At 32.7% G+C, this 18,455-nt stretch overlaps 1 protein-coding gene across 1 annotated transcript; it reads right to left on the reverse strand.

Moving 5' to 3' along the window:
• Window positions 1-4,545: 4,545 nt before the first annotated feature.
• On the reverse strand, window positions 4,546-12,375 carry LOC117328600 (ubiquitin domain-containing protein UBFD1-like). Its single transcript, XM_033886094.1, has 8 exons — window positions 12,305-12,375; window positions 10,324-10,497; window positions 10,017-10,163; window positions 9,592-9,627; window positions 8,640-8,818; window positions 8,019-8,190; window positions 7,225-7,307; window positions 4,546-5,263 (listed from the first exon to the last, which is right to left on the reverse strand). The coding sequence occupies exons 1-8, from the start codon at window positions 12,318-12,320 to the stop codon at window positions 5,153-5,155; spliced, it is 918 nt and encodes a 305-aa protein (XP_033741985.1). The 5' UTR covers window positions 12,321-12,375; the 3' UTR covers window positions 4,546-5,152.
• Window positions 12,376-18,455: the final 6,080 nt, after the last annotated feature.

Below are 18,455 nucleotides of genomic sequence, written 5' to 3' on the forward strand. Positions count from 1 at the left end.
TACATGTAAATAGTTTATATGTTTCTTTTTTTTAGGCCAACACCACCATATGCAAACATTTACATTAGGAAGGGTGTTACAAATTGTTGGCCAAAGACTGCAGTTAATTTCCCTCTATATTCTACTGAAGAAACAAATTCAGGATTTTGAAACTTTACATAAAATCTGGTTTTAATTTCATATTGTAGAACTATTTTCTCAATATCAAACTATTTTGATATTGGGATAAGACCATTTTCTTTTATTTTCACATCTTTTACAATTGCAACTGTAACAAATAAAAATTAAAAAGTTTTAAACAGGTACTGTACTGAAATTGCAGGCCTTAGACCGCAAGTAATTATCCTCTATGTTCTACTTAAAAAAAAAATTCATTAAAATGTTTTTGAGACTGCATAAAATATGGTTTTCATTTCATTTTGTAGAAGTACTCTCTCAATTTCAAGCCATTTAGATATTAAGAAACAAATTTTCCACAATTTTCACTTCTTTGGTACTATTGCCACTGTAAGATAGTTAATTATTTATTATTGAGGGGCCGCGGTGGCCGAGTGGTTAAGGTGTCATCACACTTAATATCACTAGCTATCCATCTCTGGGTTGCTAGTTCGAAACCTACGTTGGAAGTTAACTGGCCATGGTACTGACCGTAGGCCGGTAGTGTTTCTCCTGGTACTCCGGCTTTCCTCCACCTCTAAACCTGACACGTCCTTAAATGAACTTAGCTGTTAATAGGACGTTAAACCAAATACACCAAGTATATTAGTATTATATATATAGAAGAAGTATAGTTTGAACAGTTATCCTGCAGAAGAAAATGGAAGCTGACAATCAGTCCGGTATGTGCTGTCATGGTTATGTCTTTGGACAAGACCACTTTACCCTTTTTGTTCTGGATGGCATGTAATGGGCGTCTTGTATGTTGTTCAGTCAGGTAGTCACCAACTACTACAAGGAGACCCAGCCTCAGACTTAAAGATGCTACTTATTTTTTAGAATCTTGGCAAACTGGTCTACACTGCTACCTTACAAGAAGTTTAAATCATTTATTTGAAAAGAAAATATTATTTATTTTGCTTGGTAAGCTCCATTTCCTGGATGGCTTGTGGACAGACAGGTCTCTTGCATGTTGTTCAGAGGTAGTCACTAACTACTACAAGGAGACCCTGCCTCAAACTGACTCAGCTGGCTATTCAAAGGGTGATAAACAAAGCTAACAAATAACAAAGCAAATATATATAAGAGTAAGAGATAATTTGCCACTTAATTTTCAGAAACTCCATGGCAAACTGGTGTACACTGCTACCTGACAAAAGGTTGAAAAAGTTATTTGAATATTAAGCTTCCTTTACATGAATTATTGGTCAAATTCACATAAATAATTTAAAACTTGCTAATTACTTAATTTTCATCTGTGATAGAAAAAGGGAGATAACTCGCTCACCTGTTCTTGATATTAAGTTACATGGGTAATAAGATATTTCCCTAAAGTTATATTCATGATCGATCAATTATCGATATGATGATGATTGATAATGAACTTATTAGTGATTCCCAACACTACTGAAGAAGTTTTCGAATAAAAAAAATTAGACAATCTCCCAATTTGCTTGACACGGACCACTGACAAAGACGCCTGATACTGACTTTGAACTATGGGGAAAGTCCCGAAATGAAATTTACAATTTAATATATTGTATCAATATTCGGCAAAATCATCGGTTGATGGAAGTCTAACCGTTATATCGAAGTCTTGGAACTGGCAGTACGGGCGCTGTATGATCAATCTAATTAAAATCTAGATGGTCATTATCACTACACGTTTCTCATGTAACGTAGTGAGAATGACCATCTAGATTTTAATTAGATTGCTGTATGATATGCGGAACTACGAAAACCAGTCTAGTACTTCGAGCTCTTGGCCTACTGCCTGTGCCATTCAACCGGAGCAGACACGAAAAAACGGGCTCGGTGTCGTAAACATTTTTTTTAAACTAGGATTTTATCATCTGAGGATATAATATTGATATTATTTCAAATATTAAGGATAAAAAGCAGTGAGTGTATAATTTAGGGCCAAAGCTTAATCCAAACAATGATGAAGTGTTTCAGTCGGGCATTGGTAGGAATTTGAGAGTCACTGTTGCCATGGCTGCTGTAGGGAGTAATCCTTACTTCCGAAGCGATTGATTTGAGCACCCTCTGGCGATAGAATGAAGATGAAAAATTGCATAAGGGTTTTTTGGGACATAATTCTAACTTTCTATTTCTTACTTTTTCCCCTTTCTTTCTCTCTTCATTTTTAGTTTTCATCTTTCATGTAACATGTTTTAGCAAAAATAGTTATTTTACAAGTTGTAAAATTGGAGAACTTTAAAGTTTAAATATAAAATCTTAACAACAGTAAAAAAAACAAAAACAAAAAAACAAAATGCACAATTGAAGATAAAATGTTAAAATAAAGAGTTTTGAATTCAAAAAAGTAATAACGTAAAATGAAGCATTAAAATTGTGAGAAATAAATCAGTAATGACAAATAATGAGAAGTTGCAATTAGAAAAGTAAAAAAAAGTAAGAAAAAAGATTGAAAATAGTATGTTTGACTTATGTCCCTTTTAACCCTCCATAAGCTTCAGGTATCATTTGGTCTTACAGATCGCCCCGAAGATATCTAGAGACACGTAAATAAAAAACGGAAATCCGACGGCGATGTTTCATCGTTCTGCTGTTTGCCTAACCTTCATTGATGATGAGATTCCGACTACATTCCACTATCTCAACCTATAACGTCGATTCTTTATTAGGATAACTTGTGTTTTACCTATGCATCTGCAGATTGCTACAACCTCTGTCCGGTCCGTCCAGTACCTCTCGGCTCAATAGTATATGGCCAATCAAACTCATCAGCACCTTATATACATATCTGAACTAACGCCAACACGTACAGTTCTCGTGATCATGCTGAAACAGCAGCCACTATATATACAGTCAGCAGACTGACCAAACACGTGGATGTTTCGTTAGATCTTGTGGTTACCAGTGGAAAGTCCTGTAATGTTATACAATAACACTATGACATTTACTTAAGATGCCACATATCCGACAACATTGCAATTATGATTGATTGAAAAGAATGAACCGTTTTAATTTGTTTTATTTAATGCCAAAAAATAGCATTTTACCACCCTCCGAAATTAGAGCATCTTTTAGAATTCAGAGTGATTAATAGTATCCCGAATAAAGTATATCGTACTACGCGTGTAACTTTCGAAGAAATGCGAACGACGTTAAGTCAAACTATAGGGGAGCATATTCCGTTACACGCCGCAGATAAAATTGGAATCATGATCGACAACATCTCGATTGAAGTTTGGTGACCAGATCTTCCAATTGTGCCCCTTAAGTTTTTGTTTTCATCCGAGACTGATTATGCTGAAGAACTTATCAGAACTGGTAACAGAGCCTTTCAAAGTCCTTCAACTCCAAGTATACTGATGATGTGTTAACTTTAAATAACGATATGACAGAAGTATGGATATTTTTACGAGTGCGAAATATTCTGTCATACGAGTGAAATATATGTTATATTTAACGGGAAACCATTCAATTTTCTTTTTATTGCATTTCATAAACTTATTTAAATATCAAAAAAAACATTGAAAAATTAATAGTGTCAAAAAGTGCGGGAATCAGTAATGACGTCATCTCTTTGTGACGTTACTTCACGTCAACTTGACGGCGCCATTTTGAAAGGACTGATCAACCCAATTTAAGCGTTTTCTACTGTTATAGGCGAATCTGTGCATGAATAGCTAATGTTAAGTGAAAATTTTGTCAAAAGCTAGTCTGAAAATTTCAGAAATACAGCAAAATAACCAATTGATCTATCTCCGTTTCGATCGGAAAAATCAACGAGGTGAATACAAAGGTCCGCTCTGATTGGTCAAAAACGGAAAACTTATATTTTCACTTTGTATTCACCTCGTTGAAACTTGCCGATTTTTTCAAACGAAGCAGAAATAATTGGTTATTTTGCTATATTTCTGAAATTAAATATTCTGACCAGTTTTTGACTAAATACTCACTTGATGTTAGTTATTCATGCACAGATTCTCCGATAACAGCTGAAAACGCTTACATTGCGCTGATCACTCCTTTCAAAATGGTGCCGTCATGTTGACGTGGAGTAACTTCACAAAGAGATGACGTCATTACTGATTCCCGCTTCGCACTCGTGAAAATATTGATATTCTGTCATACTCATGAAATATATGTTATATTTTGCCGATTGACTCTGGTGTTTTCCGTCTTACTAGCGATAATTTCAGGACATTGTTACTATTTTTCATCTGTTGGTGTTCAACAAGAGGCCCATGGGCCTTTATGGTCATTTGAGTTTTGAAGTATTTAAGTTAATTTAATCGACCCTTTTTGGGCCCGCCATACAGACCATACTCCATGAATGGTGCATAAAAATTCAGACAAACATTCAATTTTGATGTTTAATCATTTTGAATAATTTATATTGAAAATGAAAGTCAACAGTTAAATCAGATACTTTATGGAAAAGCACTTTAAGGAGACATTTAAATGAGATAGTAAAACACATGAATGAACAAGTTGTTTAACAGTGATTTATAGAGCCAGTTTGACAAAGCAATGTCGGTTTTCTGCATAAAAAAGGTTCAAATTAGACAAGCAGGACATATCATAAAGGAGAAAATGTTTGGATCTGAGCCAGTATATTACAGTCAGTGCTTCTTTACACAGTTACATGTACTGATTTTTAATCAGGAGATAGCAGTAACATTGGTAATAATCAGAACGTTTTTATCAACTGAATAATAAATTACCACATAAGATCCTCTGTTAATTCATGTCAGCTGAGCCATTGTCATGTTGGCAGAGGATAATGGAGAAATCATTAACAAAAGAACTTTTGTTTCAAAGTGTTTTCAGGAACTTATAAATCAAACATAGAACTATTTTCCAGGTTAGCATTACAACTTGATGAACCAGCCACAGAAAGGTTGAAGATCCTTTACACCCATCCATCCACATGTTCACTGTCAGTCTTCACATATCACTTCCATATGTCCTTACAAATCACTCCACCATTTTCCATCACATGAAGAAATACACACACATCCAATCAGAAATATTGCCACTTGCCTAACACTGTTTCTTTAATAGCCTCCACATATTGTGCAGGCACCCAGTATATCCAGTAGCGAGAAGCCTCTGTTGGGCCTAATTGAATTCCCTGTGAAAAAAGACAGAAACTGGTGTGAATGATAAACGACAGTTAAAATCAATTTAAATTCAATAGATTTCAAGAGAGCTATCTATGCCCAAACTGTCATTGCATATCAAATAGATACAATTTCTTTCAATTTTATCATCATTAGAAATTACCTGAACCGAAAAGGAAAGACTCTTCAAAGGTCAACTATCACCGATATCATGAGAATAGGAGTTTTGTTCATATTCATTCAAAACAATCTACTCTGGTATCCTTTTTATAAGTTAATGATAGATGATGAATTTGTTGAATTATCATGATAAACATAATTATGTAGGTCAATGCTACCAACATGAAAAACATTTATACACAATTATCCCAAAAATATAAACACAGAAAATATGTATCCAATACACAATTATCATAAAATATAAACACTAAAAAATGTTAGGTTACAAGAAAGGTAAGTGTACCTCCTTTTTAATTAATACTGCCAAACAAAATGCCATAAGCATTTAGTATCTTTAGGGTAATAAAAGAATGAATTCTACTGTTGAGAAATATATTAATACTTTATGAAAAGTGATTTCAAGATGCTGCACAGCCAACGTAATTACATCTCTGCCCACAAAAATGTATGAAATAAGTAAAATAGTACCCGAGGTATAGAAAATCATCTACTTAACCCACACACACAAAAAAATATCACTCATAATACAGAAATTTACATACCAAACATATAGGTAAACAAGAACTGTTGGAGAACAGCATAGCTCGTCTCGCAAATGTTTGTCAATAAATAATTAAAATATATTAATATTTATATTGTTTACTTGATCAGATTATGTTTTTTTAATTCATGCAATTTTCAAAACCATACCGATTTACATATATATAAATTATTTATTGACAAACATGCGGGAGACAAGCTATGCTATTGTAGATTAAATAAATATATTAAATACCAATGTAATTGCTTTTGGACATATTTCTTCAATTTTTTGATAAAATATTATCCTTATGAGAGTTGTCTCCCTTGAAAAATGTGGATCGGTACAAATTGTCTAATGTGAGCATTTTCACATTGTTTTATTTTCAGTTTAACCCCAAGAAGGGATAGTGTAACTCCATAGGGACTCTTTTACCAAATATCAGCACCCTAGTACAATCATAAAGTGATGTGTTAATAGCTTTCAACATTTGCCCAAAAATTTAATAAATGTGTTTTTCCCCAAAAAAATCTTTCAGTTTAACTCCAGCAAGGGATAGTTTAACCCCCACAGGGAACCTAATACCATGTATTACTATGCCTTTCAACACTCACAACATAAACTGAACACATCAGCACCCTAGTACAATTATAAAGTGATGTATTAATACCTTTCAATACTTGCACCAAAAACTGAACGCAGAAATATTCTAAGTCCAAAAATTTGAAAATTCTGGTTTTTTCCCAAGAAAATCTTTCAGTTTAACTCCGGCAGGGGATAGTTTAACTTCAGAGGGACTCTATTGCTAATTATCAGCACCCTAGTACAATTATAAAGTGATGTATTAATACCTTTCAACACTTGCACCAAAAACTTAACGCAAAAATTTTCAAAAATCTGTTTTTTTTCCAAAAAATCTTTTAGTTTAACTCCGGCAGGGACCATATTACCATAAATTACTAGGCCTTTCAACACTTGCACCAAAAATTTAACAGTTGAAAAACCAATGCCGATGCCGACGCCGGAGTGACGACATAAGCTCTCACTCTTCTTCGAAGAGACAAGCTAAAAATGACAGAATTTCCTCTGGATGCTATTTCATAATATATAAATTAAATTCACTTGAGATTAAAGAAACAAGAAGCCTAGATATTTGAAAGGTTGTAGCTAAGGTACAGTATATAACAGTCTATTGTTCAATCCATCATAATTACTCTTTGTCAGCTGATATGTAACATTATTAGATCACCATGACAACCAAGTTTGACTTACCAGCATGTGATATTCTTCATGGCCTTCTATTGCTTCGCTCACTATCGCTTTAATAGAACTCATTGGAATTTTGTCAGTTCTCTCTGTAAGTGTTGAAATATAAAAGTAATTTAACACTGCACAACAGTTCTGCCATTTCATCAGTACATGTACTGTAATATGATCAGCATATAATGATAAGTTAATTATATAATGCACAATTACAATATTAAAAAAACAGGTAAATAATGACCATAGGCATATAACACAATTACTGTTAATACTTAATACAACTGCTTGGTTTATCTAATGTCAATATCGTACTAATGGAATTATTACAACAAATATAAAACGACAATACTTGAGCAATAATGAGGGATCAGCAGAATAGTTTGAACAACATATACAAGTGTAAAATGGCATCCTCCAACCTAAAAGTCCTTACACAACAACTCACTTCACTGTCTGATAATCATAAAGTGAGAATGTAAAACTATTGTTATTACTGGGTATTTCTGACATTATCAGTTTTTTTTCTTTAAACTAACACAAACACTAAAATAGTAATTGCAATAAATCCCTAGCTAATCACATTGCATGTTGAAATAGAACAATTTCATATTTGGCCATTAGTCATGATACAGTGAACAGACACAGCCAACATAACTATTGTATGTGTACATAACAAATTCATTTCTACTCTACTAGTGGAAATACTTGCTGTCACTAGATAGCTTCTTGAAATTTGATTAATTACAATCTTTTTGACCGGGGTATATCTTGCCATCAGGACCTAAACAGATTATGAGTTTTACCTTTTGTACCTATCCACACCTGGTCCAACTCTAGTTTGAATGTGAGTCTGACTTTGCCACCAGACTTGTTGTACATGCCTGCGATTGGCTGGTGTGGTAATGGCTCTCTACTTTTGTGACCTGGAATGCAATCATCTGGTTTTCCATATTTTTCTAACACCTTTTTGTGGTCCTGTTGATAAAAAAGTTAAGAATTAATATAATATCTTTTAGATATCAGGTTAATTGATTAGATTCCTATCCACCTGTAACATTCAAATCTTTACAAGTAATCCCTGATGATATTGAAATTGTCATTCAAAACATGATCATAACAAATAAAACTGGAGCTGTAAGATACTTTTTTAAGTACTTTTGGATTATCTTTGTGCTTTGAGTGTCGCATCACGGTAAAGTTAATAACTTTTACTAAAAAAGATGAGAAAAATACAAGATTCCTCTTTTCTTTTATTTTAAAAGCATAAAATAATTTTAACGACAGAATGCCCCTTAAAGTTTACCTCACAACCTAAACACAAACCAATATTTCCTTGATTGGCAATGTAAACTAAACACAAATTGATAATTTTTAAGTCATCAAATAAAAGGCTACTTTATCAATATACTGAGATAGAGATTAACCTTCTGTTTGGATAAGGATTCTTTCGTAGCTGCTGCTGCTGACTTGGCATCTGCCTCCAACTCTTTAGCACTGGGTTTACCCATAGACAGCACATCATTTAGGGTAGACCCGACCACCATGATCTTGGATCCTTTTGTCACTTTTAAGTCTCGTAATGTACATTCATCTTTCGCTAAACCTTAACATCAAAAATTGTTTTTACTGCATTTTTTCATATCAATTAACAATACTTTATTATTTAATGCATTATTAAATACATGAAATAATTGATTCAGTTGATATTTTTAATTTTTTTATGGTAATATAACTCTGCATATAAATGAAAAGAGCTGATTGTTTTGGTACAGAACCTGTAAACTATGAAAGCTTTGCAACCACTCTAAAAGTTATATCAAGTCAGTTAAGTGATACAAAATTTGACCTTAAACTTTGACCATATGTCCTTGACCTTTATCATGTAACTTCTTTCTTGATTGTGAAGAAGAGTAATTCATACATATCCTTTCTGTAAAAACCACTCTTCTCAACTCCTTTGAGTGAACTTTGTAGACAGGTTTGATTATAGGCAAATTTGACCTCAAACTTAGACCATAATTCTTTGATTGATCAGTTCTGGCTTTTTGCACAACCTTACAATGTCATAATAAAACTATTACCATTTAATATAGGAGATAATGAATAAGACTTTGATCTGTGACTCAAGACTCATTATCTTGAAAATGTTGGACTAGCTCCTACAAAAAGGCCTTATTGCACCTCAAGCGTCACCATATATTAAAGCAGAAATGACAACCTTCAAGATTCTGAGTTGATTTCCAGAAACAAAGTTTCATATTTCAAATTGTTTTAATTCATATTATGAGAGTGTCCTTTGATACTTGTAAGTAAGTCTACAGACTCAAAGCAAGTAAATTACTGAAACAATGACACCAGGCATTTCTAAGTACATACCTTTAAACATGATTTTCTGCATAGCTGCTGGAACACCTGCAATTATTAATAAAAGAAAAGAATTCATGAAAACCAGTGTTTACCAATTCATAATTTCATATTGCTTAATGCTAACTTTAAAGTTAGAAAATCAGCTTTCAAAGTGACTTTTAGTACTGTAATAGTTATATAATCATTTATTGAACCTGGCATGTATTTCTTGTATAGTTTGAAATTAACATAAAATTTGACGAGAAAAAGTATCTAGGAGTCCCATCAGAAGATGGTAAAAAACATTTGAATGCTCCATTTATAATTGCTTATAATGTTCATTATAACACTATTTTAGGCAACATGAGCACTTACTTTGTACTGAAGAACTATAACACAGTTTTGCATGTAAATTCATTACTTATCAAAATAAAAAAAATGTCTTTTATACATACCTGTTAATGTTTCAACATGTTCCTTGAGATTTTTAATAGTGTTGTCCATAGGAAATGAGACATCATATTTCTGTTTTTTGTATATTAGTTTGAATTCCACTTCCTCCATTTTTGTATTCGATGCAGCATTGGCATCATCAGGTGTTTCTGTAATATATATGGTAACACATGGCAAATATATTAATAAGGGGAACAAAGAGTGCTACAGCTGTAAAATTTAAAAATTGCTGTGAACAATAGTATATTATAATTTCAATCTTGTTATTTGAACATGTCCTAGTCGATCCACTATATATACAGGTCATACCTGAAGATGATGCTTCTGTTTGGTTTTGATTGACATCTCCTTGACCCTGCCCCCCTGGGTCTGTGGCTTTATCTGGTTTGTCTGGTTGTTCCTGACATTCGATTTCTATTTTTTGAGGTCCATCAGATACAGATTCCATTTTCTCTTGATCACAGACCTCGGTGGGTGGTGTTTCTAATAAGAAATAATAATATATAGCCATTTCATCATGTAGAGCTCTAATCTATATTTTGCTTTCTCAGTTGTTTTTGAATAAATCTATGGTGCTTATCATTCCATTTTCTATTTTCATTGAATTTTAATAAATTTTGGGTGATGTCCTCTTCACATTTAATGTAGGTTTTCAATAAATGGAATAAAGCCAAGCACTTTGCCTCAAAAAACAAAAGAGAAATTAATACCGAAATCATATTTCTCTCTCCCTTTTTTAAGCAAGATATTCAAGAGCTGATGGTTGGTATAAATTTCAATTTTACCTATATGTAACGGATAGAGTGCACCTATGTAACAGAGTGCATGATCAATTAAATTTTAATCACTGCCTCCACCAGGAATCAAACCTGGGATCTCTGGATTACTAGTCTTACTCTCAACCAATTGAGCTAAAGAGAAGTTTTCTCTAGCCGAGCGATATATTGCATCTTGCATTTACCAGGGTTACATACTCATCCTGAAGTCATCTTTGAGTTTCCAGCAATCATGAGTTCTTCCACAAGTAATGCTAAGAATAATTCCGCAACCCAACATGGGCGATAATGTAACAGTGCACTTGAGTAATCAAATCTAAATCATTGTCTCCATTAGGAACAACTAGTATGTACCTGGGTTACACCTATTTACATAATTACTAATTCAATTTACTATTAAATATCCAACATAAAAAGCTATGATGACAAATTATGTATTTGTACTAAATAATTGGAATATCACATGCACCCTTATATCTTCCATTTGGACAAGATGTACAAGTTGTTCTTTTTTCATCATTGAAATGGTAATAGACTGAAGGGTAATGTTCTCATGAAGTCTAATTTTTATGGAAGGTACTTTTTTTAGTACTATGACTTGGTTTTCATTTTATTTTTGTTCCCATCAATATCTGTGCTAGTTAACATGCAGACGAGGGACTCTCAAGTATTTAGGGACCTCATCCAACCCCCTCAATGTCCTGGCCCCAGAATGACAAGACTGAAGTCTTACCGAGAGACGGGATAAAGGCTACCCTGAGATGAGGGACTAAGTTTCCTCTAGCCCTGACACCAGACTTAGATATTCTGATTGATGACTGGTGAGCTTGGGACTTTTCTTACTTCACTGTTCAATGAACATATAAAAGCAATTGCTATTCTAGAATCCCCACACTGGGCCAAGTTTCATATCCGTCTGATAATTCGACGTACCAAAAAAAAAATAAAATAAAATAAAATAACATGATCTAAAAATAACCATGACTAATCTTTGTAACTTAATTTTGAGAAACCGTCAAATAACCATGAGTGCATGTCAAGCGAAAATATATGATATACAGACTATAGATAGTTAATTTTGAGACTGGATCCAAAATAACAAAATTTATAACAACATTTGATAGAAGAGTCAGTATTTTATCAATGATAAAAAAAATCGGAACAGAAAAAAAATTGGAATATCATATCATGACTTCTTAAGAACAAATCTGTGTTGTTAAGTTTTTCTAAATGTTTTTTCTTTAACCAATTATAGAAATCACAAATGTGGCTATATTCGATTGCGACTGAATTCGGGTATGACTGTCTAACGTGTCTTGTGCACATGACAAACGAAATTGAAAGAAATTGAAACGAAAATGACCAACAAATGGATGTTCTCGTGTTTATCTATACAGGTAACATCTTCATCGGTACATAAAAACTATCAAGAAATATTGATCATTCATTACAGAGTTTGTCATACACCTGATTTTGAAAAAAGGCAATTATTTTTCTGAAAACTTTTCTCTCACCAGATTCTGACGCCATTTTGAAATCGTGCAAACCGAAAAGTCTTGGCTTATCATCAAGTTTGATATAAATCTCCGAGGGGTATCGAAAGTAAAGAAAAGAGCTACTACATGGAAGATAACTCTAGCTGCATTGGGACTCGCAATCTCTATTGAACAGCAAAGAATCACTTACCACAGGCGTTTGAAGTTCTGACTGTAAACCGAGATATAATACCATATAAAAAATAAGGGTATTTACTAAAACCCTTATTTTTTATATGGTATTATATCTCAGTTTACAGTCAGAACTTCAAACGCCTGTGCACTTACTTAGCAACTTTCCGAGTTTAACGGTTCAACACAAATAATTCTAACCGTATAATTAATCATAAATAATGTAATACCGTAGATCTGTTAATTTTACAGGGACCGTACAATATATAGTCTACCGTAAATCTATTAATTTTATGTAGATCCTCAATTTAGGCCGTTTTCGTTTTTGCGGTGTTGTTCGTTTATGAAATAAAGACGGACCTGGTGATTTTATAGTGTTTTCAGACGAGCCTTGACAAAGACTTTTAAGGCCTGTTAACATTTGCAGGTCCGTCAAGCTGTATGTTTGAAATATTACATTTAAAAACTGACGAACCGAGTTGTCCGCATAAACGAATAGGCCCTTAAAATTATCATTTGTTAGACTATCTTTTAACTTTCTGAAATTATGTTTTGATAATTCACCTAAACCATGTCAAAGTAACAAGAAAAAAAAGTACCATTCTCATACATGGACTCGGAGCTAATTGCATGTAGAGATGATAATATTATATTTAGGGATTTACTCCTAAATATCGCAAATCACGGAAAAGCGCTTAAAACTCCAACAAAGGATAAAAAAAAAAAAAAAACAGTAGACGTAATTTCGGGATTATTGATCAAATATTAATGTTAACATAGACGACAGTACGTTATAGAGCTGTCGTGTAAATGAACTCGGGTTAGGTGTATAGAATTGAATCTTCACGGAGAAATGTGGGGATAACTTAATTAGTTTTAACATATTTTATCGCAAAATAATTACAAGGGGATATAGGGCTTAAGCTAGTTATTTCAATTTATGTAGTTGTCCTTTCCATAATAATTACAAAATAATTAGGCAACTTTCCAATACAGAGAGAGTCTCTCGTAGCTAGTACTAATATACTACTAACATATAAATTATAACTCTAGCTAGACTACATCAAGCTACACATTCCCGCTCTGTCAATCTTCCTCGTCTTTAGCCACGCAGGTCCTCCACTTGTTCATAGTCGTTCAATTAATTCAGTACCAACTATAATCAATAAATTATAGACAAAATCTATGAAATATCAAGTTTTCTTTGATATTTCTTGTATAATATATACGAATATATACTAATAACGTATATGAAATATCTCATTTATCAAGAAATCTCATGATTTAAAGATATCTCTTGTATAATTACATGATATCTTATGTATAATTTGGTTAAATTTAATTGTATGAAACAAAGCCCATACAAAGGGGGTCTGATCGTGATTTGGATTCTGTAGACCGTAACGAACACAACTACATTATGTAAAACGTAAAACCGAAGCAAGAATTAATATTTGAGCTTAAAATCAAAGGCATGACAAAGTCGAGCCAGTGTGTGATTTTTTTTTTATCTTGAACGATTGACCAAGAATTCGTATTATTTATTTATCTATTCCATTTCACATGTGCTGTCTACGGATGCTTTTGTTTTCGCTGTAAACTTCCTCTGCCATGTAATGTAGTATAATAATCATTCGTATGTTTGACTTGGTGGATAGTGGAAGTATCTCTGTCTGTTATATGCCAAAATGGTTCATACAGATCTTTGAATTGGTTTTAGAACAGAAAGATTATTTTTATGATGAATTAGTTTTAGATATTGGATATTCCGCAAAATATGATAAAGCCTTCAGGCCGATGCGTATTTTCAATGTTGCTGAACACAATACCTTCTATGCCAAACTTTCATTTTTTTCTTTTCTTTTTAATGAGTCCAGTAATATTAGTGATAATGCGGAGCGCGAGCCGATTTTTTTTCCATTTAAAAGGCTATACACATTTTTCCTCCGAAGAAAAAAAGGGGGGGGGGGGGTCCTGACATGCGTATGCATGGTTGAAGGATAGGCGAAGATGTCATTTATTCACGGAATCATTATTGAATAAAATCATATGCATATATCTTTTATCAGATATCATTATATCTATGATATTAACAGAATGTTTTGTATATAAACAGAAAACAAAAAAAACACATATAATACTAGATTTGATCAAGATCAAAACACGGGATTTCCAACAAGAAAAAGATAGCTGACATGTTCTCGTTCTGACGAACGCTTTTGTACGTTTTACCTACGATTCTCTTCGTTTTCTATTCGTTTTCTCTTCGCTTCCCTTCTTTAACCGATCAGTTGACCTTCTAACGTTGCAAACATCTTTTAAATAACGTTTTCTTTCACATACGATGAAAATATTTGGAAAATTTGAAATTTTCGATTTTTGATCATTTGACCTTTGTGACCTTGAGCGAAGGTCAACATCAATGAAAAGCAATTAAGTTTGTAGCCCTTTGTCCAAGCTATCACTGTACCAAAAATCAAATCTGTATGTGTAAAGATATAGGAGTAAAAGGAAATTTAGTGCATTTTTGGGACAAATTTGAATTTTGGCGGGAAAACCAACATTTTTCAAAGTGCCATTTCTACGTCATTTTTTATCGCACGACCATAAAACTTGCACTGTTTGTCATGATTAATCATGCGCTTTCCGATTCATATAAAAAAAATTAGTAATTTTGAATTTTAAATTTTTGACCTTGATTTGACCTCATGCTTAGACCTTGACCTTGAGATGTTTTTTAATAACATGTATAGGAAAAAAGTTAGTGCCGACCATGATCTACAAGATGCACTGATTGTTCAAGGAATCAAACGAACAGAAAAAGAGCCTGACTCAAAAGATTTTTTTTTAATTTTAGTTTTTTTTGATAATTTGACCTTGAATGAAGGTCAAGGTCAATGAAAAATAGTATTTTTTGTAGCTACTTTTACATGCTATTGTTGTGCCAAATATCAAATCTGTATGTGTATAAATGAAGGAGCTGGAAAAAATTTAGTCATTTTTTGCCGATTTTTGAATTTTGGCGGGAAAAACTTCGAAATTTTCAAAGTGCCATATCTCCGTCATTTTTCATCCGACGATCAAAAAAAGTTCATATTTCGTCTCAGTGCATCATACTCTTTTGTTTGGGATGAAAACAGTTTTCAGATTGAGAATTTTTTTTTCGATATTTTCTTTACCCCTTGGCGAGGTCATGACCTTGACATATTCTCTGATAAGATGGCATGGAGAAAAGTTAGCTCTGTCCCTGATCTACATAACACACTGAACGGGAACGAAATAGAACGATCCGTTACGAAGTAATGACCATTCAAAAAACGTCCAATTTTTTTCTATTTATAGATCTGTGACCTTGACCGTTGAACGTATGAACATCAAATTGCACCAAGATCGACAACTTGATATTGTCTATCATGTACTAAGATATGAACGTTCTATCTGCATTCGTTTTTGAGAGATTTTGTTCACAAAAAAAGTGTTAAGAATAATAATAATAACGAGAATGACATAGAACGATCGTGTATGAAGTTATGGTCGTTCAAAGAAAAATCCGTGTTTTGACCTGTGACCTTGACCTTTGAACTTATGATCTCCAAAATCTCACACTAAACACCAGCTCGGTTGTTGGGTTTTGTCACGTGGATGAATAATTATTGTCTTATTGTATTTTATGGGTGAAGAATTATTACAAGTATTAGATAATTTACAGATAGATTTGGCAATCCGTCACCATTTTCCAGGAGGAACAGTCTTATCAGCAAGTGCATTCTGAAGTTTATTTGAATATTGTTCCTTTGCATTTCTTATCATTAAAATAGTTTCATTACGAATCATTCGAAATTTAGTCCAATCTTGGTCTCTGGTTTTTTTTTGGCTTTCTTGTGAATTCTATTTTTTTCTGAGTTGTAACCTAATTTCATTAGTCATCCAAGGTTTATCATCAGGGCGAATTATCACAGTTTTTTGAGGAATGTGAGAATTAGTGAAAGAGTGTTATTATCAGTGTTAGAAAGTAATTCATCCCAATTAGTATAGAGTAAATCAGTTTTCAGACCATTCCAATCAGCTTCCTGAAATTTGTAGATAGTTTTCTTGTAGGACTGTTTCTTAAGAACTTTAAAGGAAATGCTTGCTAATATCGGACTATGGTCACTACATAGAGGAGATAAGACTTCAGTATAATTGAATATATTGACATTGTTAGTGAAAAATATGTCAAGCATAGTAGCTGTAGAATTAGTGATACGGGGAGGTGCATGGATTATAATGAATAAATGTCTTTCACATGTTTATCTTCAAAATGAACAATAATATCACTGCATCAGTGTAATACGAAAAGCTGCAAATGTAATTTGTTTAATTGAGTGAAAATTACAAAATTATTTTCTTACTTTTTTTGCAGGGAACATCTAATTGAAAATATTTTTTTTTTTTTTTTTTTTTTACATTAAGAACATTATAAACATTTAAAACAGACTTACGTAATTGATTATTATAGCAACCAAATAATAAGTTCAGTGTAACCTATGCATGCACGTAGAAAATGTAAATTGAAACAAAATCACTGAAATCAAAACATGTTTGGATCCATGCAACCTGATCCAGGAATTAATTGTTTTTCTTTAATTAAACTGATTTGCATATCAATTCCTGAAATTTGAAATTGGAAGATTGACAGGTATGAAATTAAACAGTAAAAAATAATTAAAACTGAACTTGCATTGATACAGGGAATATTTTGAGTGGCTTTATCCGTCGGTTGATAATTAAGAAGAAAAACAATATTTGATTTCAGAATTAAATTTTTAACTTTAGAACTTACATCCAGCGTACAAGGTGAGTGAAACTGGGCCACTTTTCTTTTCAAATCGTTGGATTGTCTAGATACATCAATGCAAACCCACACCATTTTAGTTTTGAATACACAACAGTTATAGGGAAATCCTTGTCTCTTAAAAGTTGTTGTATTAATGGTTGAATGACAGATAAATATGACCTTTCATTGTCTTTATTTGCAGGGCTTTTTGAAAGTTCAATTTGATGTTATTTCTACATAATGAGGATTTGATCAGAACAAAGTCATCGATCAAAAGATTGCATGTGATCAATTGAATGGTTTTGTTACTAGCAGTTCAAGTCAGTACTAAAACTTTTGCTAAGAATGGAAATTGAAAGATATGCATATTAAATTTATTTCACATGTCTTCACCCATGTATTAATATGTTTTGACTTTCGTTATGATAAAAATATTGTACATTTTGTAATTTATGTAGTTGTGAAAAACACATTTGTATATATGAATGAAATCAGTACTCTGTACATGACAGAAGTTATTCATGTTTGTTCCTTCATAAATTCGATAACCTGTTATACAATGCGAGATATATATAAGGGCCTCTCCCATTAGAGAGGGATTTGATCCCAGGCATCACGCCATCCTTGATGAAAATATCAGGATTATATATCTCATTACAGATTGATCAATTAATCGTTAGAAACATATTGTTACTCCCGATCAGTTGATTGAAAACATCTTAAAATGTATTATTGTATCATATACATGTACATTGTAAATGACATATTAATATAATGGAACTGCTAATTTTGTATTTATAAATTGTAAAACTAGAATGACTGTATTAATTAGACCAACCTAGTTACAATCATGTTATAGAAAAAAAATACAGCATAGCAATCAGACTTAATTTTTACTTAAATTATGTAATATGTGATATGCAACATGGAAATAAACAACATTGTATTTTACCATATTATTTATATATCATTATCTAACTCCTTATTATAAATGAACTATATTACACTGACAGTATTTTGTATATGCGACTATACTCACCACTTGGAATAGCCCAAGTTTTCTCTGGCCCTGTCACCATGTCTGGTGTAGGCCAGACATGGTGACAGGGCCAGAGAAAACTTGGGCTACACTTGGAAATAGTGCTCTCAGTTTTTGTATTTTCATGAAATCTTGTCGGAATT

Source organism: Pecten maximus, chromosome 1, assembly GCF_902652985.1.
Source record: "Pecten maximus chromosome 1, xPecMax1.1, whole genome shotgun sequence".
NCBI lineage: Eukaryota > Metazoa > Mollusca > Bivalvia > Pectinida > Pectinidae > Pecten > Pecten maximus.